Genomic DNA, 26,787 nt, shown 5'->3' on the forward strand with positions numbered 1-26,787 from the left:
GACACAGTTTGAGCTACTTATCAGAATTAAGGGAATTATCAGCCTGACAATATTTAGTTGGACGAACATTTTTTTGTTTTACGCTTTGCCCAGAGTATAAAAACACATATAAATACATTTACATCATTTATTTTAATCATTACTACTAGAATGTGAAGAGACTTTCCACCAGCACAACAAAAAATGTTTCTGAAGACAATCACCTACTGCATCTTTAATCCATGCCTCCAGTGACATACAAACGCTCTGCAATGGGTATTTTATTTCAGACTGAGAATATATATACTGTAAGACCAATCAAAACACACTTCGACAGCTGACAAATTGGAGAAGAGCTAGCTTATGGAGGGGAGGGGCTTACAGAGCTTAAATCCTGAATTGATTGATTGATTGATTTATTTTCCTTCAGCTTAGTCCCTTGTTTATCAGGGGGTTGCCACAGCGGAATGAACCGCCAACTATTCCAGCATATGTTTTGTTGTTCAGTGGATGCTCTTCCAGCTACAACCAAGTACTGGAAAACACCCGTACACTTTCACATTCACACGCACACTCATACACCACAGCCAATTTAGTTTATTCAATTCACCTACTGTATAGCGCATGTCTTTGGACTGTGGGGGAAACCGGAGCACTCGGAGGAAACCCACGCCAACACGGGAAGAACATGCAAACTTTACACAGAAATGCCAACTGACCCAGCTGGGACTTGAACCAGCAACCTTCTTGATGCGAGGCGACCACTAAGCCACCGTGAATTGATTCAAATGAACCATATTTAAATTATTGCAAAATGATTGTAAAATGTATACCCTGACCAAATGGCACAATGTTTCTGATCTTAGATGTACTCTCTAAAACAATTCCAGGGCACCTTTAAATGGCATGTAAATTACTAAAATATTTATATTACATTTTAGATTTTACTTATTTTCATTTAGTTTAACCAAAGACTATAGAATACAGCCTTAAAGGGACTCCGGTTTAGTTCTAATGAATTTAAATGAAGAAAAAACAAACAAACCACACAACAAAATTCAAATCAACATTAAAACTATAAAAACCTCAACTAATTTAAAATGGAACAAATATTTATTACGTTCATCAATGACCTTGTTTTGTGCGCCATACGTTTTACAGCATTACACCATTTTTGTGTCTATTGTACATGCGCAAAACTTTCCAGCTTCAGTTTTTAATCCAGTTGAGTGTTCACAAATCCTATTGATCAGATTACAAAAGATTTAAACCTCCCCATAAAATCCAAGTAAAACATTCATCTGACTTGTCTAATTCATAGATGTGGTCTGTCATTTTGGAGTCCAAATACAAATGATAATTTGGATTTGTGTTAATGTAGCTGCTGTTACTAAAATATATGGACAATATTGTACTGTAGTGATGCCATTTTAGGGCATGTTTGCACAACTTGGTGTCCTACAAAATGGAAAAGAAACCAAATGATTTTTTAAAAACAGATTCATATGCTCAAAAATATTATGGGTTGTTATAACCCAATGTTTTTCAGTACTGGGTTTAGCTGGAAGGGCATCCGCTGCGTAAAACATATGCTGGAATAGTTGGCGGTTCATTCCGCTGTGGCGACCCCTGATAAATCGAAGACTAACCCAAAGGAAAATTAATGACTGTAACCAAATGACGACACGATGGCTCAGTGGTTAGCACTGTTGCCTCACAGCAAGAAGGTCGCTAGTTGGCAGTTGGCATTTCCGTGTGGAGTTTGCATGTTCTCCCCGTGTTGGCGTGGGTTTCCTCCGGGTGCTCCGGTTTCCCCCACAGTCCAAAGACATGCGCTATACAGTAGGTGAATTTAATAAACTAAATTGGCTGTAGTGTATGAGTGTGTGTGTGTGTGAATGTGAGAGTGTATTGGTGATTCCCAGTACTGGGTTGCAGCTGGAAGGGCATCCTCTGCTTAAAACATATGCTGGAATAGTTGGCGGTTCATTCCACAGTGGCGACCCCTGATGAATCAGGGACTAAGCTGAAAGAAAAATCAATGAATGTAACCCAATGTTGGGTCAAATATAGACAATGCTGGGTTAATTTTCTTAAATTAAAGTTCGCCTGAACAGAATCTTTTATTTCTGTATGTTAGTATACTTCCAACTTAAACACAATATTGAGTAGGGGGCGGGGCTTTCTTTTTGCGCATCATTCCCTCAAAGCAAACTAACGGTAAAAGGGGCGTGGTTAAGAATATTGTGAATGACATCATCAGAGAAGAACCACCACTCCAATTGCAGAAGCAAATTGTCAGATTTGATTGAAGATTACCAAAACAAACAAACAAAAAATCTGTGGATTAAAAATCACGGATTAATTGCTCATCCAAAGAATAAAATTGTGAGCTAACAAGAAAAAAACCTCTGAGTTCTTCCATATTTGACCCAACAACCCAGCATTTTTACAGTGTATTTTATTTAATGTGATTATGGCTACTCTAAAGCATGTGATCATGGATAAATGAGCGTGCAGTAATGTAGAGAGACACTCACACTCAATGCGGATTTGCTCCATCTCTGCCACTTCTGCGATGCTCTCTCTCAGGTCCTCTATGAACTTGAGCAGCTCGTCGGCGCTCTGAGAGCAGAAACTCACCACCTGCTTCTTCTCCGACGAGAACGGAGACAATATCGTGATTCCATGAGGATAATCTGTGATCAAAAACATTGTATGTGTCACAACAAAATACTCAGTGAGATCCTGCTCTGGGGATTTGTAAATTTGTTCATTTTTGGCTGTGTATAAACTTCACAGATTGACTGACAGAACAACAGACCAATCAGAATACATTTTAGAGATACGTTATAAATGCGTTAGAAATAACTTTACTTTATATAGAGAGCACAACTGTTGGGTTCAGCAATAAAATCTTCAGAAGAAAAATATATTTCCTCCATAGTAGTTTAATGTGTTACTGCTTTAAAATGTCATAACTACAAATCATTTGAATATATAAATGATCCCATTATCTATAACTCCACTTTGGCTAAGGCATTTCCAAATGTTTTGAAGGCACTGTTTATTTAGATATAGTTTAAAGCACAAAACATATTTATATAATTCTAAACTTCCATTAAAATGCACAAAATGTTAGCAACGTTGATCTGAATTATATATAAGGTGATCTAAAATTTAGTTTGTTTATTTATTTTAATAATACTTAGATATAGTATACATATAGAATACAATAATACTTAAATATAGTACATAGTTTTCTGAAGAGGTGGAAAAGTATTACAAGATGTTTCGATGTGTACATTTAGAGGTTAATTAGCCTATCATACACCAATGTAATTTGAGGTAACTAGAATGTGACACAATGTAACTTGATGTACAAATGTATCCCCTGAAAAGAATTTATGATGGCAGTACGCTTTATTTATTCATTTTGTATCATTTTTATCATTTAATTTTACATTTTTATATTATTAATTTTTCATTCACTTCTCTGTAAGGGGCTCAACTGTTGGGGAAGGGGATGTTTTGGAAAAAGAATTAAATAAAAAGTTAAATTCAATAATAATAAGAAGTAAAAATTTACTACAAAATTTTAAGAAATAAGTATTATTATGTAAAAATATATATTTTATTCATATTTATTCATGACTCTTAATAGAATATTAATAAAATAGACCAACCAACCATATTTTCATTTGTAAGAGCAACAAATAATATCTTGAATATTCTAGTTGATCATTTGGAAAAGTGGCAGAAGGTAGATTTTTCCCATGAATCATCTGTTGAGCTGCATCCAAATCATCACAAATACTACAGAAGACCACTTGGAGCCCGCATGGACCCAAGATTCTCACAGAAATCAGTCAAGTTTGGTGAAGGAAAAATCATGGTTTGGGGTTACATTCAGTATGAGGGCAAATTCTTCAGCAGGATAGCGCTCATTCTCATACTTCAGCCCCACATCTGTGCCTGAAAGCAAAGAAGGTCAAGGTGATCCAGGATTGGCCAGCCCAGTCACCAGACATGAACATTATTGAGCATGTCTGGGGTAAGATGAAAGAGGAGGCATTGAAGATGAATCCAAAGAATCTTGATGAACTCTGGGAGTCCTGCAAGAACGCTTTCTTTGCCATTCCAGATGACTTTATTAATAAGTGATTTGAGTCATTGCAGAGATGTATGGATGCAGTCCTCTGTTATGAAGCGGACAGGAGACAGAGGTAAGGAAACGTTAGGGTGTTTATTAAATGACAACAAGGAGCACATGAAGGATAGCCAGGAGGATCAGGAATGATGTTGGGGTCTTTTCCTCCGTGGCTGGGTAACAGGAATACACGAGGATGGACAGCACACACCAGATACAGCTGACAGAGGATGACACAGACTTGGAAGGACTGGAAGACAGGACGATTCGGGAGGACCAGGAAGACTAGGAGGAATACAAAGAGAACAGGTAAGTAAATCGTTTGTTTTAGCTGAGGATGACTACGCTGAGTGGTCGCTCAGTTGTCCGCTTTCGTCGAGACGAGCCCGGACAATGAGCGACTGGAGTGCTGTGCTTTTATCTGGTGCTCGTGAATGTGATGCAGCTGTGTGCTCATTAGAAGTCAGGTGATGGTGATCTTCGTGAGTGGGGGTCGTGAGAGCCTGACCAATCCATGACAGTACCCCCCTCCCCAGGGCCCGCTCCTGAGGGCCGACACCTCCGACGCCGTGGTGGTCTCCCTCTGCCTCTAGGCGCTGGGAACTCAGGGTGGCTCTCATGAAACTCCACCATGAGACTAGGATCGAGAATATCAGCTCTGGGAACCCATGTCCTTTCTTCGGGGCCGTACCCTTCCCAGTCCACCAGGTACTCCAACTGGCCACCACGACGTCGGGAACGCAAGATCTCCTTCACTGCGTAGACGGCTCCTTCTTCTAGGAGCAGTGGAGGAGGGGGTTCCTCTTCGTGGTCAGGCTCTGTGGAGGGAAGAACAGGATCGTGATAGGGTTTCAGGAGTGATACGTGGAATGTAGGGTGAATACGGTAGTGAGAGGGTAATTGTAGTTTGTAGGTGACGGGGTTAACCTGTTCCACGATGGTGAAGGGACCAACAAATCGGGGACTTAACTTGCGAGAGGGCAGTCGCATGCGTATGTCCCGGGTGGATAGCCACACCTTTTGTCCGGGTGTGTATCTGGGTTCTTCAGACCTTCTTCTATCGGCGGTTACCTTGCTTCGACGGACTGCCCTCTGCAGATGTTGATGAGCCTCGTCCCAGACTCTCTCGCTCTCCCGGAACCAGTGATCCACTGCGGGGACATCAGATGGTTCGCCATCCCAGGGAAAGAGCGGTGGTTGGAAGCCCAGGACGCACTGGAATGGCGTGAGTCCGGTGGAGGGTTGCCGCAGTGAATTTTGGGCATATTCTGCCCAGCCCAAATACTGGCTCCAGGAGCTCTGGTGACCACTGCAGAAGGTCCTCAGGAACCGTCCCACCTCCTGAATCTTCCTCTCTGTCTGCCCGTTGGTTTGGGGATGATATCCAGAAGAGAGGCTGACGGCCACACCTAGGAGCTTGAAGAAGGCTTTCCATAGACGTGAGATGAACTGTGGACCTCTGTCCGACACAATATCTTCTGGAATACCAAATGACCTGAAGACTTGATTAAAGATATTGTCGGCTGTTTCAAAGGCTGTGGGAAGACCTTTCAGAGGGATTAGTTTGACAAACTTTGAGAATCTATCTACTATGACTAGAATACAGGTATTACCTTCTGACGAAGGGAGATCAGTGATAAAGTCCACTCCTAGGTGTGACCAGGGACGGTTCGGAATCGGCAAGGGATGGAGCTTTCCAGCGGGTAGATGACGTGGGCTCTTGGATTGGGCACAGTCCTTACAGCCCTGAACATATTGCCTCACATCCCTTGCCATGTTTGGCCACCAGAATCGTTGGGATACTAGCGAGAGAGTATTGTTGATCCCTGGATGTCCAGTGCCTAGCGAGGTATGTAAGGAGTGGATCAGATCTACCCGGTGTTCAGGTGGTATGAACTGCCGATGAGGAGGGCATCCCGGCGGAGCAGGGGCTTCCGGAGTGGCAACGACTGGAGGAGCGTTCCAGGTGATCGGACAAATGGAGATGTGTTCGGGAAGAATCTTCGTTGGGAGTTCTTCATGATCGTGATGCTCGTGTAAACGAGAGAGAGCGTCTGCTCTTAGATTCTTGGGTCCTGGACGATAGGAAATGGAGAAATCAAAACGTGAGAAGAAAAGTGACCATCTGGCTTGACGTGGACATAGTCTCTTGGCCTCTTTGATATATTGGAGGTTTTTGTGATCTGTGATCACCTGGAACGGATGTTTGGCTCCCTCCAACCAGTGACGCCACTCCTCCAAGGCTAGCTTGATTGCTAGCAGCTCCCTGTCTCCTATGCTGTAATTCTGCTCCGCCGGGCTCAACTTCCGAGAGAAATAGGCACAGGGATGCAGTCGGGGCGGTGTATCATGATGTTGAGATAATACTGCCCCGACGCCGGTGGTGGATGCGTCCACTTCCACCACGAAAGGAAGATTTGGGTCAGGATGAGTCAGGAGTGGGGCCCTTGTGAACTCCTTCTTAAGAAGGCGGAAGGCTGCGGCTGCTTCTTTGGTCCACTCCAGTCCTTTGGGTTTACCCTTGAGGAGATTAGTGAGAGGTGATGTAATCCTGCTGTAGTCCTTGATAAACCGTCTATAAAAGTTAGCAAACCCAAGAAACTTCTGGAGCTCCTTAATGGAAGTGGGTTCTGACCAGGATAGAACAGCCTCAATTTTCTTCCCATCCATACGTATACCGGTTTGATCAATGATGTATCCCAAGAAATGAATCGACTTCTGGTGGAATGAGCATTTCTCCGCTTTGAGGTAGAGGTGATGTTCTCTCAATGTGTGTAGGACCTCCGCAACGTGTTGGCGATGTTCGGCCTCACTCCGGGAGTAAATGAGGATGTCATCTATGTACACTATTACAAAGTGGTGAAGAAACTCCCGGAGGACTTCATGAATGAAGTTTTGGAATACGGAGGGGGCGTTGACCAGACCGTAAGGCATGACCTCATATTCATAGTGGCCAGTAGGGGTCACGAATGCTGTCTTCCATTGGTCCCCCTCACGTATTCTTATCAGATTATACGCGCTGCGGAGGTCCAATTTAGTGAAGACTTTAGCTTCTCGGAGCTGTTCCAAAGCGGCTGGTACCAGAGGAAGGGGATATCGGTATTTTACTGTACCGTTATTTAGGACCCTGTAGTCGATGCATGGACGCAGCCCTCCGTCCTTCTTGGCCACAAAGAAGAAGCTTGAGGCGGCTGGTGATTTTGAGTGACGTATGTACCCCTGACTCAGAGCCTCCCTTATGTAATCTTCCATTGCCTGATTCTCTGGAAGCGAGAGCGGGTAGATCCTACCTCTTGGCAACTGGGCATCTGGAACTAGGTCGATCGCGCAGTCCCATGGCCGATGCGGCGGTAGCTGGGAAGCTCTCTTGGGGCAGAAGACATCATGAAAGGAGCTGTACTCCTTAGGAATGTGGATAGACTGCTTCTCAGGAGGGCTCTCGACCGATGTTGCAAACAAAGAAATGGGGTTCCGACCTTGAAGAGGGAGATTTGGAAAACAGGTAGGTGTACATCCAGATCCCCATTTCTTTATCTCTCCTGTGCCCCAAGAGATGATGGGATCGTGCTTCACCAGCCACGGGCGCCCTAGAATGATGTCCATATTTGCACCCTCCAGAACCAGAAATTGAATCCTCTCTTGATGTAACAGCCCCACTTGAAGAAGGATGTCTTCGCATTGTCGATGGATACGGGTCGAAGATCGAGTACACTGGGTTATCGGTTGTATCTGGTATATATGCGAGGACGCCTCAGTACGGAGGTGGAGTTGACGACAGAGGGATTGGGAGATGAAGTTCCCTGCTGACCCGGAGTCGATGAGGGCTGTGACAAGGAGAGAAATAGAGGCAGTAGTTATTTGTACGGTGGTAGTAAGTGGTTTACATTGTTCAATATTCGTACTGAATACACTCACTGAAGTCCGAATGGGACGAAGGGGACACTCCATACGGGTGTGTCCACTGACACCGCAGTATAGACACAGACCCCGGGTCAGCCTCCTCTGTCGTTCCGCTGATGTCAGTCTTCCAGACTCTATTATCATGGGTTCTGGTTCTGGAGAGGCTGTTGACTCAGGCGATTGGAGGAGTGCAGACGAGGGGGTGATGGTGTCCTGTTGATAGGAACGGAGACGATCGGAACATCGGAGAGAATGTTGGATGAATCTCTCCAGACCCATTGTATCATCTAATGTGGCCAGCTGGATTCGGAGAGTGGGTTCCAAGCCGAGCCGGTACGTGGTCAACAACGATCTCTCATTCCATCCACTTGCAGCTGCTAGAGTGCGAAACCGGAGAGCATATTCCTGTGTAGATAGAGTACCTTGCTTTAGATGATACAGCTGCTCTCCAGCGGCTACTTCCCCATCAGAACGTCCAAACACCTCTTTGAAATACTCCGTGAAGGTAGTGATGGAATTCATGACCGGCCCGGCTTGGTTCCAGATCGTCTCAGCCCATTTAAGTGCAGGTCCAGAGAGTAGTGATACGATGTAGGCGATCTTTGACTTATCTGTGGGATATAGAGAAGGTTGCATTTCGAATATGAGGGAACATTGTAACAGAAAACCATTGCACTCCCCCGCTCCGCCTGAGTAGGGCGCTGGTCGGGCCATGGGACTGGAAGGAAGGGCCGAAGAAGAAACTGTGGAGGCGGAAGTGCTCGGTGCTGGTGGTGCGTTGGAAAGTGGAGCTGGTGGCTGTAGAATCCGCTTCAACTGGTCCACCAGCTCTTGAAAGTGATCGAGGGTGCTCATGTTGTCGTCGTTATAGGTCCGGGCTTCTGTTATGAAGCGGACAGGAGACAGAGGTAAGGAAACGTTAGGGTGTTTATTAAATGACAACAAGGAGCACATGAAGGATAGCCAGGAGGATCAGGAATGATGTTGGGGTCTTTTCCTCCGTGGCTGGGTAACAGGAATACACGAGGATGGACAGCACACACCAGATACAGCTGACAGAGGATGACACAGACTTGGAAGGACTGGAAGACAGGACGATTCGGGAGGACCAGGAAGACTAGGAGGAATACAAAGAGAACAGGTAAGTAAATCGTTTGTTTTAGCTGAGGATGACTACGCTGAGTGGTCGCTCAGTTGTCCGCTTTCGTCGAGACGAGCCCGGACAATGAGCGACTGGAGTGCTGTGCTTTTATCTGGTGCTCGTGAATGTGATGCAGCTGTGTGCTCATTAGAAGTCAGGTGATGGTGATCTTCGTGAGTGGGGGTCGTGAGAGCCTGACCAATCCATGACATCCTCCAAGCTCATGGGAGTCAGACACAATATTCATTCTGTTTCCACTGCATATATATATATATATATATATATATATATATATATATATATATATATATATATATATATATATATATATATAACAGTAAAAAATAAACAAATACTTTTATTATTATTATTATTATTATTTTTGATTATTTTGATTTTATTTTAGACTAATTTCACTATCTTTGTTATATAACAAAGTTTGTGTGTGTTTATATTCTTACACTCGTTCTCAAACAGATGAAACTGCATTCCCAGTAAACCCATAGCCTTGCAGAACGTATATGTGGCAGCAGTCTTCTTCTTAGGACACAGTTTTAGGATCTATTGCATCATAAAAAAAGTAAAACAGTCATATCTTACTTTGCATTTTCAGTGTGCACATGAAAAACAGTAAGTTTTGATGAATGTGTCTGTCTCACCACTATCAGGTCATTGAAGAGGAAGACCTCCCTCTGATGTGAAGCCTGTTTCTGCGGTTTATTTACATCCGTGACCTCATAGAGTCGACTGCAGCACACCAGCCTGCGGTGAGGAACCGACAGGATCTGAAGAAACAAAGAAAGATTGAATATCGAGTGGATTGAGTCCAGAAGTCTCAGCCTACATCAGCACAGGAAATGAACATGCGGATGTCTGATACAGCGTCGGCTGGAGACAGGAATTAATATTTCATGCTGAGGTACAATGTTTAGCAGCGCTGTCATGTGAAATCTGAAATTACAGCAGCTAACTAATGAGTCCTGCTTTTATAGCTCACACACTGATAAACTGATTCACACAGCTGTTAGCATACAGAGGTGGCAGAGATGAATGACCAGAAACTGTAATGTGAATGTCGCTAGCTTATTTTTTACTTTCGTTGATCAAACTTCTGACTAAGGAAAGTTTTTCATTTAAGTTGAAAAAGGACATTTCTCTCATTAGAAGGCAGACTCAGTACTTGTCAGTTATTGATAGCTGTTGTTGAAATAATTTACTTTGAGCAATAACTTTGAATATAAGTGCATCTGGAAAATATTCATAGCGCTTCACTTTTTCAACATTTGTTTTATGTTACAGCCTTATTGCAAAATGGATTAAATTAACTGATTTCCTCAACATTCTACACACAATACCCCACAATGACAATGTGAAGAGAGATTTTTTGAAATTGTTGCAAATTCATTAAAAAATAAGACCCTGAAGAATCACATGTACAGACGTATTTGGGAATGTTTGGCCATTCCTCTTTGCAGTACCTCTCAAACTCTATTAGGTTGAATGGGAAGCGGCGGTGTGCAGCCATTTTCAAATCTCTCCAGAGATGTTCAATAGGATTTAGGTCTGGGCTCTGGCTGGGCCACTCTAGGACATTCACTAGTTGTTGTGAAGCCACTCTATTGATATTTTGGTGGTGTGCTTTGGGTCATTGTCCTGCTGGAAGATGAACCGTCGCCCCAGTCTGAGGTCAAGAGCACTCTGAAGCAGGTTTTCATTCAGGATGTCTCTACATTGCTGCATTCATTTTTCCCTCTATCCTGACTAGTCTTCCAGTTCCCGCTGCTGAAAAACATCCCCACACCATGATGCTGCCACCACCATGCTTCACTGTAGGGATGGTATTAGCCTGGTGATGAGCGGTGCCTGGTTTTCTCCAAATTTAACGCCTGGCATTCACTCCAAACAGTTCAATTTTAGTCTCATCAGAGCAGATAATATAGTTTCTGATGGTCTGAGAGTCCTTCAGATGCCTTTTAGCAATTTCCAGGTGGGGAGTGGCTTCCATTTGGCCACTCTACCATACAGGCCTGATTGGTGGATTGCTGCACAGATGGTTGTCTTTCTGTAAGGTTCTCCTCTCACCACAGAAGAATGTTGGAGCTCAGACAGAGTGACCATCGGGTTATTGATCACCTCCCTGACTAAGGCCCTTCTCCCCAGATCACTCAGCTTAGATGGCCGGCCAGCTGTAGGAAGAGTCCTGGTGGTTCCACTTCCAATCTTCCACTTACAGATGATGGAGGCCACTGTGGAACTTTCAGAGCAGCAGAAATTTTTCTGTAATCTTCCTCAGCCTTGTGCCTCCAGACAATCCTGTCTCGGAGGTCTACAGACAATTTCTTTGTCTTCATGCTTGGTTTGTGCTTTGACATGCACTGTCAACCCTGGGACCTTAAATAGACAGGTGTATGCCTTTTCAAATCATGTCCAATCAACTGAATTTACCACAGGTGAACTCCAATTTAACTGCTGAAACATCTCAAGAGTGATCAGTAGAAACAGAGTGTACCTGAGCTCAGTTTAGAGCTTCATGGGAAAGGCTGTGAATACCACATGTTGTTGGACTTGTGGGGGAAAGCGGAGCACCCGGAGGAGACCCACGCAAACACGGGGAGGACATGCAAACTCCACACAGAAATGCCAACTGACCCAGCCTGCTTGCTGTGAGGCGATTGTGCTACCCACTGAGCCACCATGCTGACTCCATTGACTTTCATAGTAGAAAAAAATTTGGATTGACGTCAATGAGTTCCAGCTACCAGCATTCTTCATAATATCTTCTTTTGTGTTGAAGTAAAGAAAGAAACTCAAATAGGTTTGAGTGAAGGGTGAAGAAATGGCTGAATTTTCAGTTTTGGGTGAACTGTCGCTTTAAGGTTTGTTCAAATCACACTAGTATGAGTGATAGTAAAGTTAATGAGCTAGTCCAGCTAATGAATGTCTAATAGAATCTCAGTGTGATCACCTTTTCAGATCTGTTCCAGCCTCAGACTGAAATGAAAGGTGTTGCACTTTTCAGATTTACATGACCTTTGTGTTTAATTGGTAGAGGACTGACTCACCGTCTTCATTCCCAGAATGCTCTGCTCCACCCTGGTAACGTAAGTCACGTGGTCCTCATTGGATCGAAGCTCCCGCTGCTGAATCCGCTCATAAATCCCAGCGAGCATCTCTCGCGGAATATCTGCTCCATCGTCCACTCCTGAAGGGCAGTTTATTCAGTTAATTAGCAGACCAAAAAGTTGCTAGGGTAATCTGGGCTGTTGCTAGGCAGTTACTAGGATCAAATGAGTGGGTACTAGGCAGTTGCTAGGGAATATAGTGTGATTGCTAAGCAGATACTAGGATCAAATTAGTGATTGCTAGGATGTTGCTAGGGTAATCGGTGTTGTTGCTAGGCAGTTACTAGAGTCAAAAGAGTGGTTGCTACACAGTTACTAGGGTAATTCTGGTGATTGCTAAGCAGTTACTAGGATCAAATTAGTGGTTTCTAGGATGTTGCTAGGTAGTCTGGATTATTGCTAGGCAGTTACTAGGATCAATTGAGTGGTTGCTATGCAGTTGCTGGGGTAATCTAGGTGGTTGCAAGGCAGTTACTGAGATCAAATGGGTGGTTGCTAGGGTAATCTGGGTTTTTGCTAGGCAGTTACTTGGATCAAGTGAGTGGTTGATAGGCAGCTCCTAAAATAATCTGGGTGGTTGCTAGGAAGTTACTGGGATCCAATGAATAGTTGCTAGGCAGTTGCTGGGGTAATCTGTGTAGTTGCTAGACAATTCCAAGGATCAAGTTAGTGGTTGCGTGGAAGTTGCAAGGGTAATCTGTGTGGTTGCTAGGCAGTTACTAGGATCAAATTAGTGGTTGTTAGACAGTTGCTAGGGTAAAGAGTGTGGTTGCTAGGCAGTGACTAGGATCAAATAAGGGGTTGCTAGGAAGTTACTCGGATTAAAAAGTAGTTTGCTAGGATGTTGCTAGGATAATCTGGGTCGTTGCTACGCAGATACTAGGATCAAAAGAGTGGTTGCTAGGACATTGTTAGAGTAAACAGTGTGGTTGCTAGAAAGGTACTGGGATCAAATAAGTGGTGGCAGGAAATTGCTAGGGTAATCTGTTTTGTTGCTAGGCAGGTATAAGGATTAAATGAGCGGTTGCTAGGCGGTTGCTAGAGTAAACAGTGGGGTTGCTAGGAAGTTACTGGGATCAAATAAGTGGTTGCTAGGAAGTTGCTAGAGTAATGTTCATTGTTGCTAGGCAGTTACTAGGATCAAATGAGTGTTAACTTCCTATTTAAATTAGCATTAAATAAAGGAAATGAGCTTCCTTTAAAAGCCGAAGTTTGACTGTGTACCTTATAAGTGACGTACTGTATTTGTCTCTACAGTATGGGAAAGCTCATAATAAACCAGAGCTTGACTAATAGTCAGCTCTGATGTTCCTCCAGTCCACGTGTCTTTACATCTCACTTTAATAAACAGCTCTCCTACACCATATGTGTTTGTTATATCCACAGAAAGCAGGCAATGAACAGATCAAAAACTATTTGATCAGAGACCAGGAATCAGTCCAAGACACATACACACACACACACACACAAACACACACACACACACAAACACCTCCTACGCTTCTCAGAGATAATCAAATGTCTCTTGATATGACAGAAAATGCAAATTTACACATGAAGACGGAAAGCTGATTAAAAATTGGCCAGATTTAAAATCAAATATTAGATCTGTGACCTCAAAACAGTTTTAATTAACAGCACACATACAGCTGAAGTCAGAATTATTAGCCCTCCTGTTTATTTTTCCCAATTTCTGTTTAACGGAGAGATGTTTTTAACACATTTCTACACATAATAGTTTTAATAACTCATCTCTAATAACTGATTTACTTTATCTTTGCCATGATGACAGTGAATAATATTTGACTAGATATAAGTTAAAGTCAAGATAGTCACGATACTAGTATTCAACTTACAGTGACATTTAGAGGCTCAACTAGATGAATTCCATAGATACATACAGTACACTAGATAATGCATACAGACTGTGAGTTTGCGTCAATACCGCTGCCACATTGGTACAGTGCTCCTAGGACAAAAGTCATTCAACCGCACTAGTCAAGACTGAAAGAACTGTTAGGACTTCCCGTAGAGGTAAATAGCGATATTCAATAATGCAATATGTTGTGATAATCAATATGCATTATATTGATAACAATTATTTTAACTTTTAGAGTGCTTTTAAATATGCTTTATTCAGATTGTATAAATGGTTGTTTATCTCAGCAGCACATGCTTGAATATTAATTAGGTGATTTATATTCAAACATATTATTATGCAAACATTTTCATATAATATGGCATGCGAAATTCTTATTTGAACTTTTTGTTCATTGACATGTTTTATGCTTAGAGTAAATCTGTATGTATGTATGTATGTATGTATGTATGTATTTATTTATTTATTTATTTATTTACTTATTTATTTATTTATTTATTTATTTATTTATTTACTTATTTATTTATTTATTTATTTATTTACTTATTTATTTATTTACTTATTTATTTATTTATTTACTTACTTATTTATTTATTTACTTATTTATTTATTTATTTACTTATTTATTTATTTACTTATTTATTTATTCATTTATTTATTTATTTATTTATTCATTTATTTATTTATTTATTTATTTATTTATTTATTTATTTATTTATTTACTTATTTATTTATTTATTTACTTACTTATTTATTTATTTACTTATTTATTTATTTATTTACTTATTTATTTATTTACTTATTTATTTATTCATTTATTTATTTATTTATTTATTTATTTATTTATTTATTTATTTATTTATTATTTTGCACTTTATGTGTGTTTGTCTGTAAAAGTGCAGGTGTTTCTCTACACAGGCGCAGGTCATATTTTCTCCAGGTCATTATTTATTTTATTTAAATTAATTTTGTCTCAAATCAAATTATTAGACCCGTCCAGTTTCATCTGGAATGCGTCCCAGACCACCTTCTGAAGTTTCCAGAGTTTATTTCCGATCAGAATAAAACGAATGAGGTGTAAACAGCCTCAAAAATACGGACCTGACAGGATTAGCACCGTTTGCTGTGAAGTGACAGCTGATGACTCCGCTTGGTAGTGAAGCCTTCATCGGACAGTTATTTATTAAAAAAAAATAAATGGCAAAAATAGGGAATGGGAGGTCATGGGACATATCAATAATGCCCAATATAAGTTACAGGACGTCCCAGCTAATTCAGCCAGTTAGTAGAACCTCATGGTTGCGACAGATTCTCATCTGTTTGAAAGTAAGTAACGTTAGCCTTACCCCGTTTGGCATATATTTTTTGAATATATGTTCAAGATTTTGCTACCATGACTCTGCTGCCTGCTTTCTCTTCCGTCTCTGTTTCTCGTTTCGACCCATATTGTTTACTCAGTATGGATGAGGATGTCGTATCAAACATTACCGCTCAATGGGTTATGTCACGTGACTTGCATCACTGGCTTTGAGGGTCCATGGTATTCGAATTACTGGCCATTGTTATTTAAAATGACACTTTATTATAATATATATATATATATATATATATATATATATATATATATATATATATATATATATATATATATATATATATATATTATTATTATTTTTTTTTTATTATTACATAAAATAATTAAAAGAACAAATTCTGGACCTGTTGGCCATGGGGGTTGGGTTGTTCAAACCACCCGAACCCCCTACTGGTTATAAGCATGGACACTTACAGTCTCCGATATGTTACCAATTACAGAAAAACTACACACAGCATACATTCAGTCCTTATGTGTGTTCAAAAACAACACGCAATATAGCCCACAGTCAGAGCAAACCTCTCATCTGTGCCTTTAATCTTCAGCAGCACGTGTAAACTCTTGTTAGAAAGTATTTCCATCATTACGAGTTCATAATAGTCCAAAAGGTGATGATAATTGCTAAACATGGCAGTTTATTCATCTTTTAGGTTGCTGAAAGAATCATTTGCTCCTTTGTTTTTTCACGCTTCTCTCGCATTGGTCTGTTTCTAAAAAGATCAGATGTCAGAAGCACTTCAATAATCACACGCACGTTTTTATTATGAGCTTAAGAAGTTTGTTATTTCAAATATAGACACGTGGCAAGCGCTTTTAGATGGCCTCATAAAACAAAAGCAGGGCACGGCAGATTTTGTTCTTCTTGGTTTTGTGGCTGTTCATCAAGACGACGACAAGGTTTGTTTGAGCAAGGGTCGACCATGGCTCATTAATATCTGTATATATTATTACGGTTTAATGTGTCGGCTGTGTATTTAAAAATGATGCTTTTCATTCTCTTGCTTGTGCATGCGCTACTGACGTATCTCTGTAAACCAATAGCGTTCAGCTGTGTGTCTTGTTCTGCATTTTGGTACCCATTTATTGTGCTAGGTACCTTTTGGAAATGGTACCCAAAAAGTGGTATGGTACGGTTCGCTTTTTGGTACCTTTTGACAGTGGAAACGGCCATAAAAGCGTACTCAGGGTCGGAGCAAACTAAACTGGTGCTCTAGGCAAACAACGATGACGCAGCCCTCAACCCGAAAGTGAAAACGGAAGATACCGGTTCGCAAAGTGAAGACCTGGGTGTCACGAATGAAAGTGAGGACGGGGGGAGGGGGGAGGAAGTCGCCGTACCGAACTGTATCACTTAGTGGAAATGGGCCATAAGGGGGCTAATAATATAGAAAGGAAATAGAAACTGCTTTTATTCTAGCTGAAATAAAACAATTAAGACTTTCTCCAGAAGAAAAAATATTGTAGGAAATACTGTGAAAAATTCTTTGCTCTGGTAAACATCATTTGGAAAATATTTGAAAAAGAGAAAAAAAAAAATCAAAGGAGGGCGAGTAATCTTGACTTCAACTGTAAATAAAGACACACACACATAAAGACACACACATACACACCTCGTAGATTGCGGATGAAGTCCTCCAGAAGCATCTTGCGCTCTGGTTTGATGTTGGGACTGTACATGTCTGTGTTGAGCAGCACGATGGCGAAAGCCAGGATGAAGATGGTGTCGGGGTTGTGAAACTGCTGCACCACGTCTGGGTTACACATGCAATACCTCTGACTGAAAGACAGAACAACAGCTCATAAATGCATATTATACATGGCGAAATTCATGTTTCAATATTTGGGAAATATTTTTAAAAAAAATTATAATTTAAATTACAAATGAATTAAAATTAATTAAAACAAATAATTTTGATATCAACTGTAGACATGATGTTTTATGTAAATAGTCATTAATCACTTTTTTTGAAGTAACTCACCCTGACACATAACCAGATTCCATTGTAGAGCAAGGGTGCCCAAACTCCTAGAGGGCCGGTGTCCTGCATAGTTTAGCTCCAACTTGCTTTAACACACCTGCCTGGAAGTTTCTGGTATAGCTAGAAAGAGCTTGATTAGCTGGTTCAGGTGTGTTTAATTGGGGTTCGAACTAAAATATGTAGGACACCGGCCTTCCAGGACCGAGTTTGGGCACCCCTGTTGTAGAGCATATAAAACATTTAGTTAATTATTCATTAATTTTCCTTCGGCTTAGTCCCTTATTTATCAGGGGTCGCTACAGCGGAATGAACCGCCAACTATTCCAGCATATGTTTTATGCAGCAGATGCTCTTCCAGCTGCAACCCAGCTGCTGTGAGAAATGACCCTTCTGTGTGTTTGTTTCTCACCTAAAGGCTTCGATGAGTCTCTCCACTTTCTGAGCTTCTCCTTGCACTCGAACATGAGCCTGAAACTTCCTGAGCGCTTCGTCCAGCTCCAGCATGGAGAAATCCATCTCATCCACCACACAGCTGACCGAGAGAGGGTCGTTAATGAGGCTCCAGCACAGTAAGAAATTAAAATGTGCTGTTATTACTGTCAGGCTTTTAATTTTCAACCTCAAATTAAAATGATAAAAATAAAATGAAAACCTTTAGTTCTGAATATTTGTGCTTTGGTTAATGCAGTCAGGTAAATTATATTTAATAAAATATTTGTAAAATATATTGACATTTTTTAAGTGATGACAATTCTAATTAATTCAGAATTAATTTATTCTTATTAATCAAATTTTTTTTTCTTACAAAACATAATACAGGTTCATAGTTTCTTAATTAATTATAAGCTTTTATCACACCGGGTTTTTTCCGTATTTGCATTTTATTTGGAGTGACAATTCTGACTTTTATTATCAACTTTTTCATAATATTGACCATTTCCTTGGATTAATTTATTTTTTATTTAAAAAATCTTTAATGACATTTTTGTTTGTTTCATATTGTAGATATATAAAATGTATTGTTTATTAAAAATGTATTTATTAATTTCATTATCCTTTTTTCATTAAAAGTGTTAACAGATTAGCCACGTTTAGAAGTTATATATATACACAGCTGAAGTCAGAATTATTAGCCCCCCTTTGATTTTTTTTTTTCTTTTTTTAATATTTCCCAAATAATGCAAATTGCAAATTTTCACAGTATGTCTGATAATATTTTTTCCTCTGGAGAAAGTCTTGTTTGTTTTATTTCGGCTAGAATAAAAGCGGTTTTTAATTTTTTAAAAAACATTTTAAGATCAAATTATTAGCCCCTTTATGCTATATTTTTTAGATAGTCTACAGAACAAACCATCGTTATACAATATCTTGCCTAATTACCCTAACCTGCCTAGTTAACCTAATTAACCTAGTTAAGCCTTTAAATGTCACTTTATGCTGTTTGGAAGTAAATATTATTTACTGTCATCATGGCAAAGATAAAATAAATCAGTTATTAGAAATGAGTTATTAAAACTATTGTGTTTAGAAATGTGTTGATAAAAATCTTCTCTCCGTTAAACAAACTTGGTAAAAAAAAATAAACAGGGGGGCGAATAACTCAGGGGGGCTAACAATTCTGACTTCAACTGTATATACATGTATTATATATAAATAAATACACTACCAGTCAAAAGTTTGGGGTCAGGTTTTTTTAAAGAAAATTATTCTGTTCATCAAGACGGCATTTATTAAATGTTTAAAAAAATGTTAAATTGCTTAATATTTATTACAATTTTAAATAACTGCGTTCTCAAATGAAATTATTACTCCAGTCCTTATTGCTTTTATTACTAACATAATAATAATAATAATAATAATAATAATAATAATAATAATAATAATAATAATAATAATAATAATAATAATGAAAATAATAATGAAAATAATAATTAATATTAGAGTGACTCTGAAGACTGGAGTAATGAAGCTGAAAATTCATCTTTAAAATCACTGGAATAAATGATTAAATTAAATGATAAACTACTTTTGAACAGATATTTTATAGTGCAATAACATTTTACTATTATACAATTTGTATTGTATTTCTGACTAAATAAATGCAGCCTTGATGAGCAGGAGAAGCTTATTTTATAGCATTTAAAAATCCTACTGACCCCAAACTTTTGACTAGTAGTGTATACAATATATATTTAGGAAAACTATATTGCATTTTTATTCTAGTTATACACAAAATAAAACTAAAATATACCATATATAATCTTTTTATATTTATTTATTATAAATTGATTAATGTTTACTTATTTAATATTTTAACATCCTATCATCTTTTTTGTTCTCTATTTTATACATTAGTTATATGTCTGAGACCATATATTATTTACCAATCTACTGTATTTTTATTCACTTACTTTTATTCATGTTTTGTTATTTCACTATCATGAAATAAACATACTGTACATGTAAAGCTGTATTTTAAGTGTGCTGTAATCATACTTGGCAACAAATCCCAATTTTATTCTGATAATTTTTTATAAAAACATTTGAATCCAGCTAATCATATTGGATTAATTTGTTCATATAGCTGCTTTGTGTGATTTAGGCATAAACCCTGGTAAAGACAGGACTCACTCTAACACGTCTCTGTTAAACTGCCTCTTGCTGTTCCCCAGAAACTCCCCGATCATCTGCCGGCTCAGTCCTTTCCTCTGAAGCAGAAAATGAGCCACACCGATGGCTGTGTCCGGAATAAAGCCCCTGGATATCAGGAACTGTATGCCTTTGTCTGGATTTCTGCAGGAAGATCAAGGAAAATGTAAGTGATCGATATTACTAATATGAAGACACATTTCTTGAGCTTATCAGCATATTAGCATGATCCTGCTGAATCAAGTGACATGAGGAAACTGGAGAAATTGAGCTTTGCATCATAGGAATAAATTACATTTTATAGTAAATTAGGATTGAAATCAGTAATGCGTTACAAGTAATCAGATTTTTACATTTACTTCATTTAGGTTTAATGACTTCACTTTTGACTTTATGGAGTAAAAGGCTCTTACATTTATAAAAATAATAATAATAATTCTAATACAAACAAATAAGTTAACTCATTACTTTCCTTAAAGGGCACATAGGTTACCCCTTTTTTCATATTTAATATAAGTCTTTTGTGTCCCCAGAATGTGTCTGTAAAGTTTCAGCTCAAAACACCCATCAGATTATTTATTATAGCTGTTTGAAGTGTCTGTATTATAGCTGGAGAAAAGGTTTTGCTGTTTTTTTTGTACTGGCCCTTTAAGGCTAGTCCTCCCCGCCCACCGTTCCCACGTGCCTGTCAGCAACCGCCACCCTCGGCTGCCTCAGGAAGCAGATCTCATGTAACGTGTGTGAGAAATACTACAGTAAGAACTTTAACAATCAGTATTTGATTCAGTTTCTGTGGATTTGCAACAATGAGTCACACACAATGTCATTACAAAGTTCACGCACACACACAGCTTGGACACAAACACATAGCGCACACACACACACGTATCGCAGACATACACCCACACACACATAGCTCAGACATGCAGACACACACACACAGAGAGAGAGAGAGAGAGAGAGAGAGAGCGCGTTAAGCTTTGCACTCGTTTTGCACGCATGTGACATGATACTGGTAATCTCCACTGCTGTATGGATATCTGTTATGTTAATGTACAAAATAAACCTGATTTAATGTCCACAAACCGCGATTGAAGCGTCTTCCTTTATAATTGTTCTGACACGCGGCTGTGCTGATGAAGTGCATCTGAAGTGAATCGCTGTAATTTATTACACACATGCACTGTTTTAAAACATTTTTAAACATGTGAAACTCACTCTTGATCACATTTGATGATGATTGATGATCCTAGTGAACTGAACACACCTTTTATTCCCGGTTGCTTTGCGCTCGTCCTCTCTTGTTGATATGTTTACACTTGACTACCGGACATGTTAATGCGCACAGCTGTCAATCAATATTGGTGGGCGGGGGAAACCGCACTCCTACGTAAAGTTGCGGTCGATCTGAAAACCGCTCCAATTGGTCCACCGTTTTTATTTTGCTAAATTTGAAAAAAAAGGACTGGGTGTGTTTATATCACCCCCATGACAGGTTATACAGTACACTTACACATATTTCTGTCCAAACAGCTTGAAAAGTAGATTTTTCACCATAGATGCCCTTTAAGAAATAACTAGTTTAGTTATTTTCATGATATATATTTCTTTTAAAAGTAATCTTTCCAAACGCTTGTATAATAAAATTTTGAAATTCTTACTATTTTTACTGCATTTAGCAAATAAAGTCAATCCTGGTATAAGCAAAAAAATATTTATTTCAAATATATCTTAAAGGGGACCTTTTATGCCCCTTTTTTCATTCATTCATTCATTTTCTTTTCCGCTTAGTCCCTTTATTAATCCAGGGTCACCACAGCAGAATGAACCGCCAACTTATCCAGCACATGTTTTACGCAGCGGATGCCCTTCCAGCTTGCAAAGCCGCCCAATCTGGCAACACTGGCTGTTTATGTTAATGATAGAGAGATTGTCACTAATGGGCGGGGTTTTCCCCCTCTTATGACACGTACAAATGGAGAATGCCATTCAAAGTGTTTCTGCAGACTGTTTTTAGCAAGTGTGATTATAAAATTTTAATGAATTAACTTTTAGGATTGGAGGCTAGCTATATCAACACACTGTTGCTGTTAAACCACTTATAAAAGTGATTTTTGCATAATAGGTAATGATTTTATTTAATGATTTTTAATTCATTGATCAATTTAATGATTTTAACTTTTAAACACTATACTCAATGATTTCTGCCATACATTTTATCAATGTTAAAAGCCTACACCACATCCACTTCCAGACTCTGCTTGCATCTTTCGACCTCAAAAGAGCACCTACTTCTGCTACTCACAAATCAGGTAATCAACTAGACCTTATTTACACTCGACATTGCCTCGCTGACCAAACACTAGTAACTCCACTACAAACATCGGATCATTTCCTTCTCTCTCTCAACATCCACATTACTCCTGAGCCGCCACACACTCCTACTCTAGTTGCCTTTCGCAGAAACCTACGCTCTCTCTCACCCAATAGACTATCCACCATTGTTTCTAACTCTCTTCCTCCATCTTGCAAACTCTCTGCACTTGATACGAACAGTACCACTGATACACTCTGCTCCACGCTAACATCATGTCTAGACAGACTATGCCCTCTGACGTCCAGACCAACCCGAGCCAGCCCTCCTGCACCCTGGCTCTCTGATGTTCTCCGTGAGCATCGCTCAAAACTTCGGGCTGCTGAGAGAAGCTGGCGAAAAACTAAAAATCCTGAACAGCTCATAACATACCAAACTCTTCTGTCTTCTTTCTCGACTGAGGTTACTTCTGCAAAGCAGACATACTTCCGTCAGAAAGTCAACAGTGCCACCAATCCTCGCTTGCTTTTTAAAACATTTTCCTCCCTCCTCTACCCTCCTCCTCCACCCGCATCCTCCACACTCACTACTGATGACTTTGCTACATTCTTTTGCACCAAAACTGCAAAAATCAGTGCTCAATTTGCTGCACCTACAACAAACACGCAAGATACACTACCAACACCACACACACTCACCTCTTTCTCCCAGCTCTCTGAGTCTGAGGTGTCCAATCTCATGCTATCAAGCCATGCAACCACCTGTCCGCTAGATCCCATTCCCTCTCATCTCCTGCAAGCCATTTCTCCTGCAGTCATACCAACACTGACTCACATAATTAACACATCTCTTGACTCTGGTCTATTCCCTACTTCATTTAAGCAGGCTAGGGTAACCCCTCTGCTAAAGAAACCCAACCTGGATCAAACGCTACTTGAAAACTACCGACCGGTATCCCTGCTTCCATTCATGGCCAAGATTTTGGAGAAAGTAGTGTTCAATCAAGTCCTAGACTTTCTTACTCAAAACAACCTCATGGACAACAAGCAATCTGGCTTTAAGAAAGGCCACTCAACTGAGACTGCCCTGCTCTCGGTCGTGGAGGACCTCAGACTGGCTAAAGCAGACTCTAAATCATCTGTCCTCATCTTGCTGGATTTATCAGCTGCTTTTGACACTGTAAACCACCAGATCCTGCTATCTACGCTTGAGTCACTGGGCGTCACAGGCACTGTTATTCAATGGTTCAGTTCCTACCTCTCGGACAGGTCATTCAGGGTGTCGTGGAGGGGAGAGGTGTCCAACCTACAGCATCTAAACACTGGGGTACCTCAGGGCTCTGTGCTTGGACCACTTCTCTTCTCTATCTACACGGCATCTTTAGGAACAGTCATCCAGAAACATGGTTTTTCCTACCACTGCTATGCTGATGACACCCAGCTATACCTCTCTTTCCACCCTGATGATCCCTCGGTTCCAGCTCGCATTTCAGCCTGCCTGTCAGACATTTCACTCTGGATGAAAGATCATCATCTCCAGCTTAACCTCATGAAAACGGAAATGCTTGAAGTTTCTGCCAACCCGACTCTACACCATAACTTTTCAATCCAGATGGACGGAGCAACCATCACTGCATCCAAAATGGTAAAAAGCCTTGGAGTTACGATTGATGACCAACTGAACTTCTCTGACCACATTTCTAGAACTGCTCGATCTTGCAGATTCGCACTCTACAACATCAGAAAGGTCCGACCCTTCCTATCTGAACATACAGCTCAACTCATTGTTCAAGCTCTTGTCCTCTCCAAACTGGACTATTGCAACTCTCTGCTAGCCGGGCTACCAGCTAGTTCTATCAAACCTCTTCAGCTGCTTCAGAACGCAGCAGCACGAGTGGTCTTTGATGAACTGAAAAGAGCACATGTCACTCCGCTACTCACCCGTTTGCACTGGCTGCCAGTTGCTGCCCGCATCAAATTCAAAGCTCTGATGTTTGCTTACAAAGTGACCGTTAGCTTGGCTCCTTCATATCTGCTCTCACTTCTGCAGATATATGTGCCCTCCAGAAACTTGCGTTCTGTGAATGAACGTCGCCTCGTTGTTCCATCCTAAAGAGGGAAGAAATCACTTTCCCGAACTCTCACATTCAATCTGCCCAGTTGGTGGAATGAACTCCCTAACTACATCAGAACAGCCGAGTCACTTGCTGTCTTCAAGAAACGACTAATAACGCAACTGTTTAGTCTCCACTTTTCCTCCTAATCTGCAATTGCCTCTCTGGCTACACCACTAACTGTGCCCTCTCTCTCTCTCTCTCAAAAAAAAAAAAAAATTTCTACTAATGTTTTGCTTCTTAGACTTTTACACACCTGAAACTTGTCTATAGCGCTTGTTCACTGCTGCTCTTATAGTTGTGTAAATTGCTTCCTTGTCCTCATTTGTAAGTCGCTTTGGATAAAAGCGTCTGCTAAATGACTAAATGACTAAATGACTACACCACATCCCAGCACCAAATCAGAGCAGAAAACACACAGATACACAAATAAATCAGTCGGAGCATGTGGAAATTATAATGAAGTGTTCACTAGAAAAAAACGCAGAGGTTTGTGTGTATGTGTGTGTGTGTGTGTGTGCGCGCAGCTTGGCAGATTCACATATAGGCCTGTGCAATACATGTGTTAGGGAGATATTCATAGCTACAAACATACAGTATTTACACACAGATTACCATGTCTGCATTAGTGAACATATTGTCCACATCCTCTTTCAAAGACGTCCATCTGTGAATCACAGAAACTGCATTAGCAACCCTCAGCTAAAACATCTGGACTAAAGCTAAAGTATATTCACTTTGTACATGTAATAGTGTACAGTATGTACGTGACACAATATTCAGAACCGTGCACATACTGTGATACATGCCAAGTATTTCAGGGCATGTTTACAGTGCACATGAGGCATACAGTATTTTTTCATTAGAACAGTATACATACTTTAAACTATACACTTTATTAGGTACACCTTGCTAGTTCTGGGTTGGACCCCCTTTTGCCTTCAGAACTGCCTTAATCCTTCATGGCATAGATTCAACAAGGTACTGGAAATATTCCTCAGAGAGTTTGCTCCATATTGACATGATAGCATCACACAGCTGCTGCAGATTTGTCAGCTGCACATCCATGATGAGAATCTCCCGTTCCACCACATCCCAAAGGTGCTCAATTAGATTGAGCTATGGTGACTCTGCAGGCCATTTGAGTACAATGAACTCATTGTCATGTTCAGGAAACCAATCTGAGATAATTCTTGAATTCTGCTGGAAGTAGCCATCAGAAGATGGGTACAATGTGGTCATAAAGGGATGGACATGGTCAGCAACAATACTCAGGTAGGCTGTGGCGTTGACATGATGCTCAATTGGTACTAATGGGCCCAAAATGTGTCAAGAAAATATCCCTCCCACCATTACACCATTGAATCATTGATGCAAGGTAGGATGGATCCATGCTTTCATGTTGTTGACGCCAAATTCTGACCCTACCATCCGAATGTTGCAGCAGAAATCGAGACTCATCAGACCAGGCAACGTTTTTCCAATCTTCTATTGTCCCATTTTGGTGAGCCTGTGCGAATTGTAGCTTCAGTTTCCTGTTCTTAGCTGACAGGAGTGGCACCTGGTGTGGTCTTCTGCTGCTGTAGCCCATCCGCCTCAAGGTGGGACATGTTGTGTGTTCAGAGATGCTCTTCTGCATACCTCAATTGTAACGAGTGGTTATTTGAGTTACAGTTGCCTTTCTATCAGCTCGAACCAGTCTGGCCATTCTCCTCTGACCTCTGGCATCAACAAGGCATTTTCGTCCACAGAACTGCCGCTCACTGGATATTTTCTCTTTTTCAGACCATTCTCTGTTAACAGTAGAGATGGTTGTGTGTGAAAATCCCAGTAGATCAACAGTTTCTGAAATACTCAGACCAGCTCGTCTGGCACCAACAAGCATGCCACGTTCAAAGTCACTTAAATCACATTTCTTCCTCATTCTGATGCTCGGTTTGAACTGCAGCAGTTCGTCTTGACCATGTCTACATGCCTAAATGCATTGAGGTGCTGCCATGTGATTGGCTGATTAGAAAATTGCGTTAACAAGCAGTTGGACAGGTGTACCTAATAAAGTGGCCGGTGAGTGTATAACTGTATGCCCTTACAGATAAACCATAAGTCTCATTTGTGTAATTAATTACATGTAAAACTATGTGCAATATGTGAAACACGTGGGAAATGTGTGCTTTTTCTGAAACATT

General features: G+C 40.3%; 1 protein-coding gene across 1 annotated transcript in view; it reads right to left on the reverse strand.

Annotated features, from left to right (window-relative positions):
• iqsec3b (IQ motif and Sec7 domain ArfGEF 3b) overlaps positions 1–26,787 on the reverse strand; it is a 67,279-nt gene that overhangs the window by 17,222 nt on the left and 23,270 nt on the right. The window contains exons 6-12 of the mRNA XM_056478855.1: positions 20,157–20,318; positions 17,935–18,057; positions 17,157–17,323; positions 12,233–12,372; positions 9,830–9,955; positions 9,632–9,731; positions 2,520–2,678 (exon numbers count right to left, since the gene is read on the reverse strand). Of these exons, the coding sequence (XP_056334830.1) occupies positions 2,520–2,678; positions 9,632–9,731; positions 9,830–9,955; positions 12,233–12,372; positions 17,157–17,323; positions 17,935–18,057; positions 20,157–20,318 (977 nt within the window). The remainder of the gene's footprint in view (positions 1–2,519; positions 2,679–9,631; positions 9,732–9,829; positions 9,956–12,232; positions 12,373–17,156; positions 17,324–17,934; positions 18,058–20,156; positions 20,319–26,787) is intronic.

This window comes from Danio aesculapii, chromosome 18 (assembly GCF_903798145.1).
Source record: "Danio aesculapii chromosome 18, fDanAes4.1, whole genome shotgun sequence".
Lineage (NCBI taxonomy): Eukaryota > Metazoa > Chordata > Actinopteri > Cypriniformes > Danionidae > Danio > Danio aesculapii.